Source organism: Carassius auratus, chromosome 40 (assembly GCF_003368295.1).
Source record: "Carassius auratus strain Wakin chromosome 40, ASM336829v1, whole genome shotgun sequence".
In the NCBI taxonomy this organism is placed as follows: domain Eukaryota; kingdom Metazoa; phylum Chordata; class Actinopteri; order Cypriniformes; family Cyprinidae; genus Carassius; species Carassius auratus.
The window spans coordinates 12,353,123-12,367,868 of NC_039282.1; the positions used below are offsets into that span (position 1 = coordinate 12,353,123).

General features: G+C 36.7%; 1 protein-coding gene and 2 pseudogenes across 1 annotated transcript; 1 reads left to right on the top strand and 2 right to left on the bottom strand.

Moving 5' to 3' along the window:
• Nucleotides 1–227: 227 nt before the first annotated feature.
• LOC113058914 (uncharacterized protein SYNPCC7002_A1628-like) lies at nucleotides 228–3,845 on the top strand (the record flags this gene model as incomplete). Its single annotated transcript, XM_026227172.1, is given in 10 exon segments — nucleotides 228–380; nucleotides 468–491; nucleotides 493–612; nucleotides 700–859; nucleotides 1,371–1,567; nucleotides 1,765–1,884; nucleotides 1,886–1,916; nucleotides 2,878–2,994; nucleotides 3,097–3,239; nucleotides 3,667–3,845. Coding segments are annotated over 10 exon segments (1,089 nt in total), but the record flags the coding sequence as incomplete, so codon positions are not given.
• Nucleotides 3,846–4,508: 663 nt separating this feature from the next.
• Nucleotides 4,509–12,329, bottom strand: LOC113058595 (probable tRNA methyltransferase 9B; annotated as a pseudogene).
• A 1,554-nt stretch (nucleotides 12,330–13,883) lies between these two features.
• Nucleotides 13,884–14,746, bottom strand: part of LOC113058596 (sister chromatid cohesion protein PDS5 homolog B-like) — a 30,836-nt pseudogene continuing 29,973 nt past the window's right edge.

Sequence of the window (14,746 nt, forward strand, 5' to 3'; positions counted from 1 at the left end):
CACTTCCATCACAACAAGAAGAAAACAACACGGACCCCAGAAACACAAACGTCTCATTTACACACACGCATGTATATGAGCTGATCGTGGAAATATTTTGTATTTTGCGCCCGTATCATGAATAACATTTAATCTGATTCAGAACGCGTTTTAAAATATATATATATATATATAATGAATCGACGTATTTAATAGTTGCTGATTGTGTAACTGCACGCGTTTTGTAAACAAGCAGTTGTAAGCAGCAATGTTTCATTTATTATGTCAAAAATCTATCTAATAGAGCAGCTATTAAATGCAAACTTGTGGAACACAAGGAAACATTTCTGAAACGAAACCCAATGCAGGAGACATGGAGGAGGTCTTTTAACGCTGAACATGTAATATGTCCTTATCACATTGAACTCCCTAAAACTAGTACACTGCTCTCACTCATTTGCATGTGTTTTTTTTTTCCTTCTTCACAGACTTGCCTTGAATCGAGAGCACTTCCCTATAGTTCATCACGTCAAGTACATATGTGACCTCCCTGAAAACCACAGGTTTCCAATGGGAAAGTTCCCCAAAGTCCTGGAGAGTCTGCTCAGAGATCAGGTCATAACAGATAAACAGGTTGGACATGCTTAGGGAATCTGGAACTTATATTAACACATGCATATTTAACAAAGCCAAGTTTAATATAATGTCGCTGTCTTATAGGTGTGGGCCCCTAAGATTGCTCCACCCGAGCTTCTGAGACGTGCGCATACTGAGGAGTACCTGTCCAACTTTATCAGTGGTAAAATTAGTGAGAAAGATCAGAGGCGAACCGGATTCCTGTGGAGTTCTGGTTTAGTGCAACGCTGTAGATATGAAACAGGTATGCGATTTAGCATGTGCTTCAAGTCAAAATTGTAAAGTTGCAAAATAAAAAGAGGCCTAATTTGGACATTTCTTAATTTGTATAGTGTTGTTTAGTATTATTCTTATGCTATTATAATATTTATTAATATTTTAAATTAGGTTAACTAATAATATTATCTTTTAAACTTAATTTTTTTGTTATGTGACTCATTTTATAGATTTGGTTTTGTATATAGATATATATAGACAGATTATATTACAATAATTTTAACCATGACATACATTTACAATTATACTTTTTATTTAAACAAAAATGTTTTAGTATAAATACTAAAATACAGACCTTATTTGTTTAGAATATTATATCACATTGGAAAAGGCTTGATTTGCATATGCATTTTTTTGTTTGTTTACATATTGCACTAATACGCAGCTATGGAAGTTGGTAAAAACTACAGTATATTGTTCTGTTTCCCCCCGCCTTGGAGTGTCATGTAATGTATTTCTCTCATGTGAGTGTGGTTCAGGTGGAACAGTGCTGGCAGCAGAGATTGCCATGCAGAGGGGACTGGCATGCAGTACAGCCGGAGGGACCCATCATGCCTTCCCCAGCTTCGGCTCAGGCTTCTGTCTGCTCAATGACCTGGCTGTGGCCGCCAAACACCTGATGAGTGAGTCCACATCCAGGGGAAGGATTCTCATTGTGGATCTGGATGTACATCAGGTACATCACTTCCAAGGGGTCAGCCTTTGAACCTTTGGTTTTATTTTTGAGGAAGAAATATTTCTTAATAGTGGAGGAATCGTTTACATTTGAAACTGAAAAAAAGAAAGTTTGTAACCAACCAAAGTGCTGTTGCTTTCCTGAATTATATATAATATTCATGATACAGTAATGTTTTTTTTTCTCTGTTTCACTAGGGTGATGGCACAGCATTCATATTTAAGGATGAACCCGATGTTTTCACCTTCTCGGTGCATTGTGGGAAAAACTTTCCTGTGCGAAAGCAGCAGAGTGACCTGGATGTCAGTTTGGAAGACGGGCACTGAAGACAAAGAGTATCTTTCCAAAGGTATTTTCTTTTTACACCTACACAAAACCATAAGCATATCACTTTTTGACTTTTAAATAAATTATCTATTATCTATTAAAAGAAAAGTTCATACAAAATGAATATTTGCTGAAATTTTGACTCACCCTCAGGCCATCCCAGATGTAGATGAGTTTCTTTCTTCAACAGAACAGATCTGGAGAAATGTAGCGTTACATCATTTGCTCACCAATGGATCCTCTGCAGTGAATGGGTGCCGTCAGAATGAGTGTCCAGACAGCAGATAAAAACATCACAGCAATTCACGCAATCCACTGCAGTCCATCAATCAACATCTTGTGAAGTGGAAAGCTATGTTTGTAAGACACAAATTCATCATCAGGGCATTGTAACTTGACACCCTCTGGCCAAACAAAGTAGTATATAATCAATAATAACACTTCCTCCAGTGAATGTCAATTCCCTGTTGTCCTCTCGCATCAATATCCATTGACATATTTGTTTGAAATTAGTTTTCGCTGTAAATAGTGTTGATTGTGCATATTTCTCTCCTGATTCAGATCATTTTTCACTGAAAAGCAACATTGTGGACGATATTATGAGGACATTTATTGTATTGCGTCTTAACCAGAAGTTATGGTTTGTTAAAAATGTCTTAATGATGGATTTGTTTCCTATAAACACACAGCTTTTCACTTCATAAGATGTTAATTGATGGACTGGAGTTGTGTGGATCACTTGTGGGTAATTCTGATGTTTTTATCAGCTGTTAAGATCACTCATTCTCACGGCACCCATTCACTGCAGAGGATGAGCAAGGGATGTAAAGCCCCAAATTTTTCCCAAAGAAGAAACAAACTCATCTACATCTTGGATTGCTTGAGGTTGAGTACATTTTAAGAAATGTTTTGTTTTTGGATGAACTACTCCTTTAAATAAGCCTAGGTGGGGGTACTATGTACAAATGTAATTTCCTGTGCAGTCCAGGAACACCTCCCTTGGTTACTGGAGAGAATCCGGCCCGATCTGGTGCTGTATGATGCTGGTGTGGATCCACACTGGGAGGATGAACTTGGAAGACTTCGTCTCACAGATGAAGGTGAATCCTTTCACTCTATTACGCACATCATATATCGTAAAATCAAAGCAGTATTTTATGTAATCGACCCTTCAATGTCTTTGTGCATTTTACCCGTCATAGGACTTTACCGGAGGGATCTTTATGTACTTCAGACAGTCATTAAAAAGGGTATTCCAGTGGCTACTGTTATTGGAGGAGGCTATTCCAGAGATATTGATCGACTGGGGCGCAGGCACTCAATAATTCACAGAGCTGCATCAAAGGTGAGGTCACAGAATTCATAATGAAAGTAACATGGTATTTCATGGACCTGCATGAATTGAACACATATAATTGGGTGCCTTTAATCATATATTTATTGATTTTATTTTATGTTTTTCTCTTGACTGTTTTGCTATGATCCCTTTATATATATATATATATATATATATATACACATATATATATGTGTGTGTGTGTGTGTATATATATATATATATAGATATATATATAGATATATAGATAGATAGATAGATAGTTGGAAAATTGTCAGAAAGTTACATGCTATCCACTGTTTTTACATGTTGATGTTTTTAAGAGGCAGATTTGCTTTCATAGTACCGCTCTCTGTCCCAGTCTTTATCACAAATGTAAAAATCAGTATTGCACTTTCAGAGGATTGCTTTTAATTGTTCCCATTTCTGCATTTAGGTTTGGAGAGAACATGGATTTTAACTCAAGGATGAAAATAGACAGCAGGTGCTAAACAATCGAAGATTGTTGGGTGCTGAGAAGGACCATATGAACGTTTTACAGTGCCATGATCACTGTGCCATAACAATTGTATGCAATAGACTTTATGAATAAAAATGCCATATTTATTCAAGCAATCCTTTCGATTCTTGCACTTTTAATATTTATTATTTTAATATCTATTATTATTATTATTATTATTATTATTAATAATAATAAATAGGCATTTTACATAGGAAAATAATTTGTCTGTTAAAATTACAGTTTGGCTCATTATTATTATTATTAGTAATAGTAGTAGTAGTAGTATACTAAATTAATATAAATTTAAATTTATTTATAAGCACAATTAAACACAACTACCGTTGACCAATGTGCTGTACAAAGTAAAAACAACAAAACCACAGATAACAACATCAAACCAGGGCAACATCATCACCCATCAATATAGTATAAGACAGATCAAATAAAAAGTTTTTTAATATAATTAATTTTCACACAAAAAAAATACATGAATTTGATTTTGAGCCCAGTACCGGTAGATAAAAACAGTGTTTTTATTATACTATTTGTTAATGATAAAAAGTCATTTAAATAATTCATAATAATTAATTTTCTTAGCATATATGTTTTAAAAAGTACATATATAATATAATATATATAAATAGTGTAGTGGAGAATTAATTAATAGTGTGATATTACGTTTTTAGTTTATTATTTAAGAAGAACACATTTAAAGTAACTGGAAAATTTGACCGGTTTCACTATAAAGACATGAATTTGCACCAATGGGTCAGATAAAATTTAATATACTGATTTTATTATATTTAAGTCAAAAATACACATAAAAATGGTTCAAGTTTAAGGGAAAATTAAAGTCCTTTGTTGTGACATTCTGACATGGTCAAGTTACACCAATATAAACATACACAATCTACAACAGCAGCACAAACATGTTTCAGCTGGGAATTCATCATGTGCAGTCGATTAGTTAAAATCTTGTTTAAAAGCTTCAGACCACAACACAAAGGCTAATACTAACCACACAACACAACACACAGACAAACTCCTGAAGAGTGTCCAATAAGAAAACACTAGGTATGTGCTCACATCGTATGGTTTAAAGATGTGCTATGATTCCCGTTTCAGGCAGGCATTGCTTAACAGTGATACACCATTAAAATCAGTGCAAGTTAAATCAATTATTTTCCACTCAAAACTAAGACATCACAAAGAATGAATGGAGAGTAAAGCTAAATTTAGTATAGCAAATTTCATTGTACGACTAGCTTTAGTGTTACGATTTGAACGTCTTGTCAAAGCATCAGTACCTTGCTTGTTATTGCCATTGATACTGAATAGCTAATGTTTAATATTAGCTCTCTGGTCCCAATACTTAAAATCTCAAACTAAAACTTTTAGAGACAGTAAAACAGAGGTTATAAATTAAAACATTTAAAATTAGATTTAAACCCTTCCAGACTTGGACCTTCTCAGCCACCACGCACCAATTGGCATGGTCCAAGTACGAGTGCAGAACATGGAGCTCATCAACATGGTTTTGGATCAACTGTGTCAGTTCTCCTTCCCTGAATACGTGGTAGTACCTCAGACAAGAGTCCTTCAGCTGTTCACTGCTCTTTCCTTTCAACTCGTCGCTTTCCAAAAGAGACACTGTGCTATCCCGCCTCTGCAAGGGCTCTTTTAAGCTCGATTTACCATCTACCTCCACGTGTCCTTCAAGAGTTGATTGATCCTCTGATAGGACACCAAGTCAGGCAGTGGTACTGAGGAACAATCATGGACAAGCTCCACAGGAGAAGTCTCATTTCCATTCCCAGAACTTCTGTTGTTGTTTTTATGGACCTGGTCATTGGGATCTGAAATGAAGACGTCTTCTTCTAGACTGGTCCTGGAAGAGGATGAAAAAAGGCTGGACATCTGCCTGATGAGACCTCTACTACTAGTTCGCCGGCTTCTGCTTTTCTTCGCTTCATTGACAGGGGTTTGTATAGTGTTGGAAGAGGAACGGGACATGGTCAGGCTGGTGAAGTCCAGCACCGAATCTAAAGATCTGGAGAAGAACCAAAACCTCTGTTGTTTCTGTTTGCTGGGGCCAACTGAGTCACCCTCGTCCACCATGGAGGATGTGCTTTTCACTTTCCTGTGCTTGTTGTTGGAAGCGGTGCCATCGCTGATGCTTTGTGATCCATTGCCTCGCTGTCTTAAGGCGGGAGATAAAGGGGGATTGGGGTTCCAGGGAACAAAGATGTCTTGCTTCTCAAATTTGCGCCTCTTCTGCTCCATGGCCCACACGTAAATCATGATCCGGCCTCCTACACGCAGGGTGCGCGCCATCTCTTTTATTGCTCGGATACGCCGTTCTTTTGTGGACATGTGGTGGATGACTAAGCAATTGGAAGAAGTTGTATTCATAGGTCATTGATATACAATCAAGTGATTTCAAGGAACAGTTCAACCCAGAATTAAATTTGTTACTCACCCTACGCAGTCCCATAAAACCCATACTTTTACATGTACGCAATAAATGTTATCACGAATATGCATCATTTAGTCAACTATAAAGCTATACACCTTTTTTAATAATGTATTTTTAATATATAATATAATTGTTAGGTTTTACAAAGTAGAGAATTAATTAGTTTGTTGATATTAAATATTTGTAAGTCCATTTAACAATATATCAATAAAATAATATCAAATTAAAAACAAAAATATGCATACTGAAAACATTTGAAATTATTGAATCAAACTAAATATAGTTTTAATATAACATACACACATATATATATTCATATAAAATAATATATAGAAAATCATTGTTTTCCAATGAAGAAGTAAAATTACAGGTTTAAAAACTGGAGTAAGGCAACTGTAACAGTGTCCTTATATAGAATGAATATCTGAACAATATACTACCAAAGTCAATGTAGAAAGCCCATCTCATAGTGGTGGGTGGGTTCCTGCATTTATTGGGGGCTTTCAGAGATTTTAAACAATTATGAGACTCTGATATCATCAATAGGCACATTCATTTTCTCTCTGAGGATTCACGAGGGGTTGCCAGGTGACCCAGCTGTACACCCTGACAACAAATACTCCCAGACCTCCTCCAAGAAACACTAATCTCCTGTAGCCTAGTAACACCCCTTTGTCCTCCACCTTATAAAGCTTAAATACACCCATGTAGCCACTCCATTTGAAGTTAACAGCATCACCACCAGCTGATTGAAATTAAATGGTTTGATCATGGTAATACTAGTATGTTAAAGGGGTCGTATTATGCGATTTCAAGTTTTCCTTTCTCTCTGGAGTGTTACAAGCTGTTCGTGAAAAGATAAGATCCCTAAAGTTGCAAAGACTAAAGTCTCAAACCTAAAGAGATATTCTTTATAAAAGTCAAGACTTGTCCATGCCCTCCTAAAACACCTTGTTTAAAGGGGGGGTGAAATGCTATTTCATGCATACTGAGTTTTTTACACTGTTAAAGAGTTGGATTCCCATGCTAAACGTGGACAAAGTTTCAAAAATTAAGTTGTACGTTTGAAGGAGTATTTTTGTTCCAAAAAAACCTCTTCCGGTTTGTCACAAGTTTCGGAAAGTTTTTTTCGAGTATGGCTCTGTGTGACGTTAGATGGAGCGGAATTTCCTTATATGGGTCCTAAGTGCGCGCTCTTCTGCCGGAAGAGCGCGCTCCAGTATAGCAGAGCAGAGAGAGGCTGAGCAGAGCCTGATCAGAGCGAGAGCGTCGCGAAAAGTCACAAAAGAAGTGTGTTTTTGGTTGCCAGGGCAAGACAACCCTGCACAGATTACCAAAAGAGAAACAGCATTAAGGGACCAGTGGATGGAGTTTATTTTTACAGAGCATCAACGGAGTTGTGCAAGTGTTTTTGTTTGTTCCCTGCATTTCGGATTGCACGTCGTTTATTTCTTAAGGATAATGCAGTCCCAATGGAAAAGGGTCACGATTGTGTGTTGGAACCGCATGCGGTGAGTAAAACTGCTTCAAATATCTCTGTGTTGTTTACTTAGCTATCAGCGCGTAAGCACATAAAGTAAACAACATGCGATGTTGTCATCAAACTGCACTTTCCACATGTACAGCTTAAAAAAAAAAAAAAAAAAAAAAAAAAGACGACATAAAGTGGAACTTAGTCATTTTCCAAAACCGCTAAGCAAATATAGACCATTTCAGTACATACCACATAGCATACCGCCTTTCTTTGCTGATGCTGCTCTTGCTCTTTGCTGAAAAGCCTACTGGCGCTCGTGATTCTTTAGCTCCGCCCACACGTCACGCCTCTAGGCGCTCGTGTTTTTCCGGGAAAAATCGGTACAGACTATCTTTCTCTTATAAATATAATAAAAATAAAGACTTTTTGGAGTTATGAAGGATGCAGTACTACTCTATAGGTACTCAAGATTAACAGGATATTGAGTGAAAACGAGCATTTCACCCCCCCTTTAAACGCCCCCACGTCTACGTCACTGTGTGGGGCGATTTTCATAAAAAAGTTCACGCAAAGAAAGAAGACATAAACTTTGATTCTCGCTATAACCGCCGGCACCATGTTGTGGAAACAGAGTTTCATTGTGAAAGCGAAAATACTTTGTTTGGTTATCCAAAATCATTATTGTTAAAATAATCATTAATGTAATATTTAAGTAACTGATTTGTTAAATGGAATCTAAATGAGAATCAGAATGAATCCAAATGTTTTAGAATATTTCTTTGACGCTTTACCTGCGATGGAGAGCACTGCATCAAAACAGCCGTCTCTGTAGGGCAAACGCAGGCCATCGCAAAGCTGCACCTCGTGACCTCGACTCCACGCGGAGTCCACCAACGGCCGACACACGTCACAGCCCAACTTAAAGATATCCTCATTGATGTGTAGATATTTGCCATCGCCACATCCTGCAATAATAAAAAAATAATCGGTGCATGTCATAAAAATTGATTTTCCCTCATGGATGATTAACTGGGCTGTTTTTCATTGCATTCTGTAATAACTTTAATATGAATAATTGCATTTCCTAAATGCTGTCAGCTTAGTCTGTATGTGATAACGGGCCATTACATTTTTCCAAGCAAATGAATAAAGACTATATTACATGGGTTTTTTTCAACAGTGCAAATCTTCAGATAAAAATGTGCCAATGGTTGTTTACAGAGAAAGCGTGACTTTGATCTTGCCATTCTGAGAGTTTTAGTCCTCTATTCGGGACATTAAAGACAGAAGATGAAGCATTACCGACATCAGCCACAATGCTGCCGGGCTCCTGCTCTAGCAGGAACTGTTTGACCTTGGGCCAAGCTTTGTAGCGGCTGTCGTTGAAGTAGGGTGCGATCCTCTCGTACACGCTGTGAACATGGTCTCTCTCCAGCTGGCTGGCAGCCTCGTCCATGCTGCTCTCTATTAAACTCCACGGAGCATCTTCACCACTTCAGCCAGACAGAGAGAGGAACAGAGGAGGAGAGGAGAGACATGACATGAGACCTAAAGATTGAGTCACCCTCTGCTTAATGCTTTGGTTCCACATCCATTTCTAAAAAAAGAAAAAAAAAAGAATTCAATTCAATATACCATTTTGATTGGTTGTCTCTATACAGCAGTAAGAGCTTGGAGAATATACCTGGGTGAATAAAATGGGGCCCTCTTTCATTGTTATAATAATTTCATTCATTCTATAATTTAAATAACAAATGTAAAATACTTTACTTTAGTATTTTTATTTATTTCAGTAAAACATTTTATTTTAGTGAAATAAGTGGAACACAAATTATTATCCTTATTAGAAATAAGTAGAACATAAATTATCTTTATTATTTCAAAACAAATAAATGTATAAATATAGTTAATGTTTAACTAAATGTAAAAACAGAAATGGTTAATTGGAATATTCAAAAAATTATATATATATATATATATTTTTTTTTTTTTTTTTTTTTTTTCTATAAAAATCTGTAAAAAACAAAAAAACCTCTGATCTGCTTCAAAGTCTCGGATGTCATATAACAGCTACTCTTGAAACTAAACGCATCAGCTTTACAGGTTTTGCTTTCTTTACTTATTGTCAAGTGTATGACCTATAACACCACATGAATTTGAAACAGGGATGCGTTCAGCTGTAGAACTAGACTAATTGCATTTCAACTGGATGGGTTGTTGAGAACTGAAGTCATGGATCAATAAGAGAACATTTCGAAGCAAATCCACATTCAATGCTGATCTACTCTCGTGCATTCAAACGACAGTGTTCAGTCAATACTCTCATGGTCCGGCCAGCAAATCAATGAGACTTTCATGTTCCATGCCAGAAGTGTTTAGACAAGTCTGCAAACTATGAATATAATACAATAACCATTTGATCCTATTTTACTATTACTAAACAAATGACCAGAATCCATAAAGTGTGGGTTTTGGTTGCATAAAGCATTGTGAAGGAGCAACTGACCTTTTGGGATATTACAATGAAAACAAGATTATCTTGTTATTTCATAATGCCTCTGTGGTTTGGAAATGTTCTTCGATCAAAAAGGTTCTTCGGTTGAAATACATGTAGCCCTAAATCGGAAACTCCACAACTGAAATCCAGATGAGCCATGAGAGACAACACAACACAGCAGCGCAAGACAATGTTCACAGTATCCAAAGAAATTATGTGTGCTCCCAGCTATATGCATTGTTTTAGTAAACTGCTTGTAAAATCCATTTCTCAGCATTTAATCAATTCCAGATGGTCTTTCAAAAGGTTATTATGGCCATTTGTGGTCACAAAACATTCAATTGGGCCTTTCTGGAAATTAAATGCAATAATAAATTACTGCAAGGGCTGCATTCACATAGATTCTCTCTCCATGGCAAATTATCCTCAAAACAATTGTTTTCTGAGAAGTCATTTTAGACTTGCACCGACCCTCTGGCCTTGAGTGTCTATTCAACGAGCAAGCAATATTAAAGGTCGTCCAGCCCGCACTGCATCAAATAAAGCGATAGCGGACGGTGACCTTAGAAATGTCACCTAACTGAAAGATGTCAACTGCCTGGTGTCGCTCCAGCATACCTTTAAAAAATATCAAACCTCGGTCAAAGCAAAATCGTGACTTTCTGGAGGCCTTCTGTTTTGAGCGTTGTGACTTCATCACCCTTCGGACCCTGCAGTCAGCTCCATACTGTCGAGATCTCTGAGGGTCCCTCATTACGAGACTATTTTAAGATCACACCCGCTGACAGAAGGATGGGAGAGAAGCGCTAGAGCGTAATCACATCGCACAACCCTAAAGAGACTCAGACTGCATCCGACTGTCCCTTCAATTCATTAAAATGCTCATCTCGACAGGCATTATGTAAGCACCTGCAAGCTGGATGTTGTGAGAATACTGAACAGCAGCATCTAAATTTAGAAACAAACAATACCCACCAGACCACTATTCTCTTACAGAGAAAAAGCAGGTCTGGTTCAGTACTAACGGAAACATGGAATGAACGATAAAGGGTTTCACTGTTTAGTATATATCTGTTGATAGATTTACTACTCCATGCAAGCATCCCATAACAGATACAGTACATTTTTAACATTTCTTATTTCTATAAGAACTTGGTAGTAGTATAGTATGCAGCAGACTAGTGTGTGTATGTGTGTTATAGATAGATAGATAGATAGATAGATAGATAGATAGATAGATAGATAGATAGATAGATAGATAGATAGATAAAATGATGTTAGTTTGACCATTTGATTTATTACGAGCACTGAATCATAAATTTAATTATGACATGCTAATACTGGGTTGATAATGAAAATTAAATATCAAATACAAATTATTTTTTATACAATTCATGCTTCCCCGAACGTATAAATTAAATTGCATTCGAAAATTTGAGATCTCATTAGAACAGTTGTTTTGGGAATTTGATGATTAGACATTTGAATTATTATTATTATTATTTGTTAGGAAAAGACCTCCATAGACCGATGCACATAAACAGCATATATACAAGCACACGTGTGCTCATGTTTATATATGATCTCAGTTAGTAACAGGAAATACTTGTTCATTCATTCATGTTTCTCGGGAATCACTACACTATGAAGCACATCCTGTTGATCTTGATGTATAAAAAGTTTAAAACGCCAAAAGAAAAAATCTTCAGAGGTTATCTTCATGACATGCATTTCACACACCTGCGTAACTGATTTCTCCACGCGCAAACTACACACAGAACTCGTTCAGCGTTATATGTTCCAATTGAAAGTTGTATCTCATGTTTATTTGCAACACAAGAAACAGCGTCGTATGCATTCTATAAATCAAACCTACCTTTCCTCTCTATCAAGGCTGCAGTCGTGGAGACATCAAATCCGACGGGAGGTTGTTTGTTTAATTGGCGGCATTATATTAACTTTAATGTAAAAGACGGCGATAAAACATCAACACCACACACCGACTGTGTGCAATACACCGGCTCAGGACGCACACTAGGGATGTGTTAATAAATACATGCTCACTACAGTCGACCCCTAGTCTGGTGTGATGTTCGATTCGCGAACGATGAATTCTTCTGAACCGGTTCTTTTTGATGACTCGCTCGAACCGATTCTCAATCGATTCATTAATCTCTCAAGAGTATATTGGAAGAAAACTTTGTGCGGGAGTCAAAATAGAGATGTGTATCTGACGTATATGCTGAAGACTTAAAAACGCAGCTTTTGGCATAATATTTTTCAAGCAGATTTTAAAACAGTTCACGACCTGCATCAGAATGGATGAATAACTACTAAACTACGAGCTAATTATTAAATTTAGACAAAAACGGTGATTAATGCAAATGCCACACGCGAGACTTTAGAAAAACTGTAATGACCCAAACGAGTCAAAAGAGTTCAACAATCCGTTCGAAAGAATCGACTCGCTTTGACCAATCTGATTTCCCTATGCAACTAGACGGTCGAGTGAATTTAATGAAGGCGCAGGGAACATAAAAGGGCTAGTGTGTGGCGTAACGTCCGCCACTCCGATTGGTCGGCACAGGCACGTGACCCCAATACAATAAACACATCCTGGCACATGGCCAACGATTGAGGCTAAGCAGGATTTCCATTTGATTCAGATTACAGCGTGATATGCGAGACAAAGGAGCAGGGTGTTAATAGTTTAACAAAATCCCACAGTGACTTTTAAAAGATGACAGAACAATAGATAGATTTCTAATATAGATTTTTAACCAAAATAAAAAACAATTATAGCTTATCACTCCAAGAATACCGACAAGTGTGGAAGAGTTTTTGCTTAGACCAACACTGAATTGTTTGTCATATTTCTCAGTTCCAGTTGGCACAAAGTAGAGTTTTTCCATAGTGTGGGTGTGTATGAAAACATGCAAATTACTGCTCTCCACAAAGCTGGTATAATAGTAGAAAAACTGCTTCGTGTTGCTCAGTTGAATGCAGTCAATGCAGTAATGGATTTCCAGTTCCAGCTATTCAGCAGATGGTGGACCCAAAGAGAGTGCTGCATCTTACAAAAATATGTTGTTAAGTGATCATTCATAACCAAATGTTATAAAACTTGAAATGATGTATGCAGATTTATAAAGCAACAGAAAGGACGAGGAAAGCAAAATATCTGTATCCAGCCGTCAGTCATGAGATTTTAAGTGCACTCGAATGTATTGAATCCGTTTTTGCCTGTAAAGAATATATTGCATGAGAAACTGAGCCAGATTTATTTAAATCTTTAGTACATACAGATCCTGTATAACTTCAAATGTATTAATTTCACCTCTGTCATCAGTAAAGTGATGTTTGACTAGCATTATCATTACAAATAAAACATTTCACATGACTGTTACATTTCTCCAAACTATGAATGGATTAATTGATGCAAAAAGTATCTTTATATTTTTAAAAAGTCTAAATTAGTACTCTAATGGTGGGTGGCAAAATGTAACTAAATTAAATTAAGAGAATATTTCACTAAAAATACACCTTAATGTAGATCACAAATGCATATACATGAAAATACATCACTGCCTTTATATTTTAAAGATGATTTGTCAAAAGGGAATCCTAATATTTTGAGGTCTTTTGCATCAAATGTTTGAAAACCCCTGGTTAAACGAACACATTACCAATAACAAATATGCAAGTTATTTATACAGAATATTTTATTGGTTTAGCAGACTGAAAAACTCATTTGGGTGGTGGGGGAGAATCTTCAATAGTTTCCCAACACGGCTAATATTAAAAACCAATGCTCTGTACCATCTCCTCCTAGTTTCAAACTGAGAAAATCAATACTGGGCTGTAAAATGTAACAAATACGTGAATTTATCATCAGACCAGTGTTCCTTTTATCTGCAGAGGCACATTTGCACATGCACAACCATATACACACAAGAATTACACAAATGAGAAGGGTTAAAAAAGGAAAGGATAAAATGACGAACAAATAAAAAAGGGAACTACAAAATGGTTATTCATGTAGCACAGTACAGAATGATATACAGAAGACACACGGGACACGCAGTACTGCTAAAAGTTGTTCCGATTTTTCTTTTTTTTCTTTTACTTGGACACATCAGCTGGTGCAATATATTTAAAGCTGGAGGTAAAAGCTATACAAGTTGTCTCCCTAACCTTGGGTGGGGGAAAGTAAGAGCCTGAAAACTATTTACACTTTCTTTCTCATAAGATTACGATCACATGGTCGGCACACATAACAATGGAAACGAACCACAGGTCATGGTGGATAGGTGGGGCAGAAGCATATGGCAGTAAAAGACGGCAAAATACAGCTGAAGCAGATGCATGGCTCCAAAAAGTCCAAACTTTCCAGAAGTTCACTCCTCTCATGGGGACTTTTCCCTTAAGTATAGCAATCTCCAATCAATCTTGCATTTTGTCTCTGTAAGCACTCATCTTCGGTCTCTTCTCCCCACCTTTCGTCGCACCTACAAAAAGATATTAGCATATATACTCAGAACTTTCAAGATTTCTTACACATTTTTAT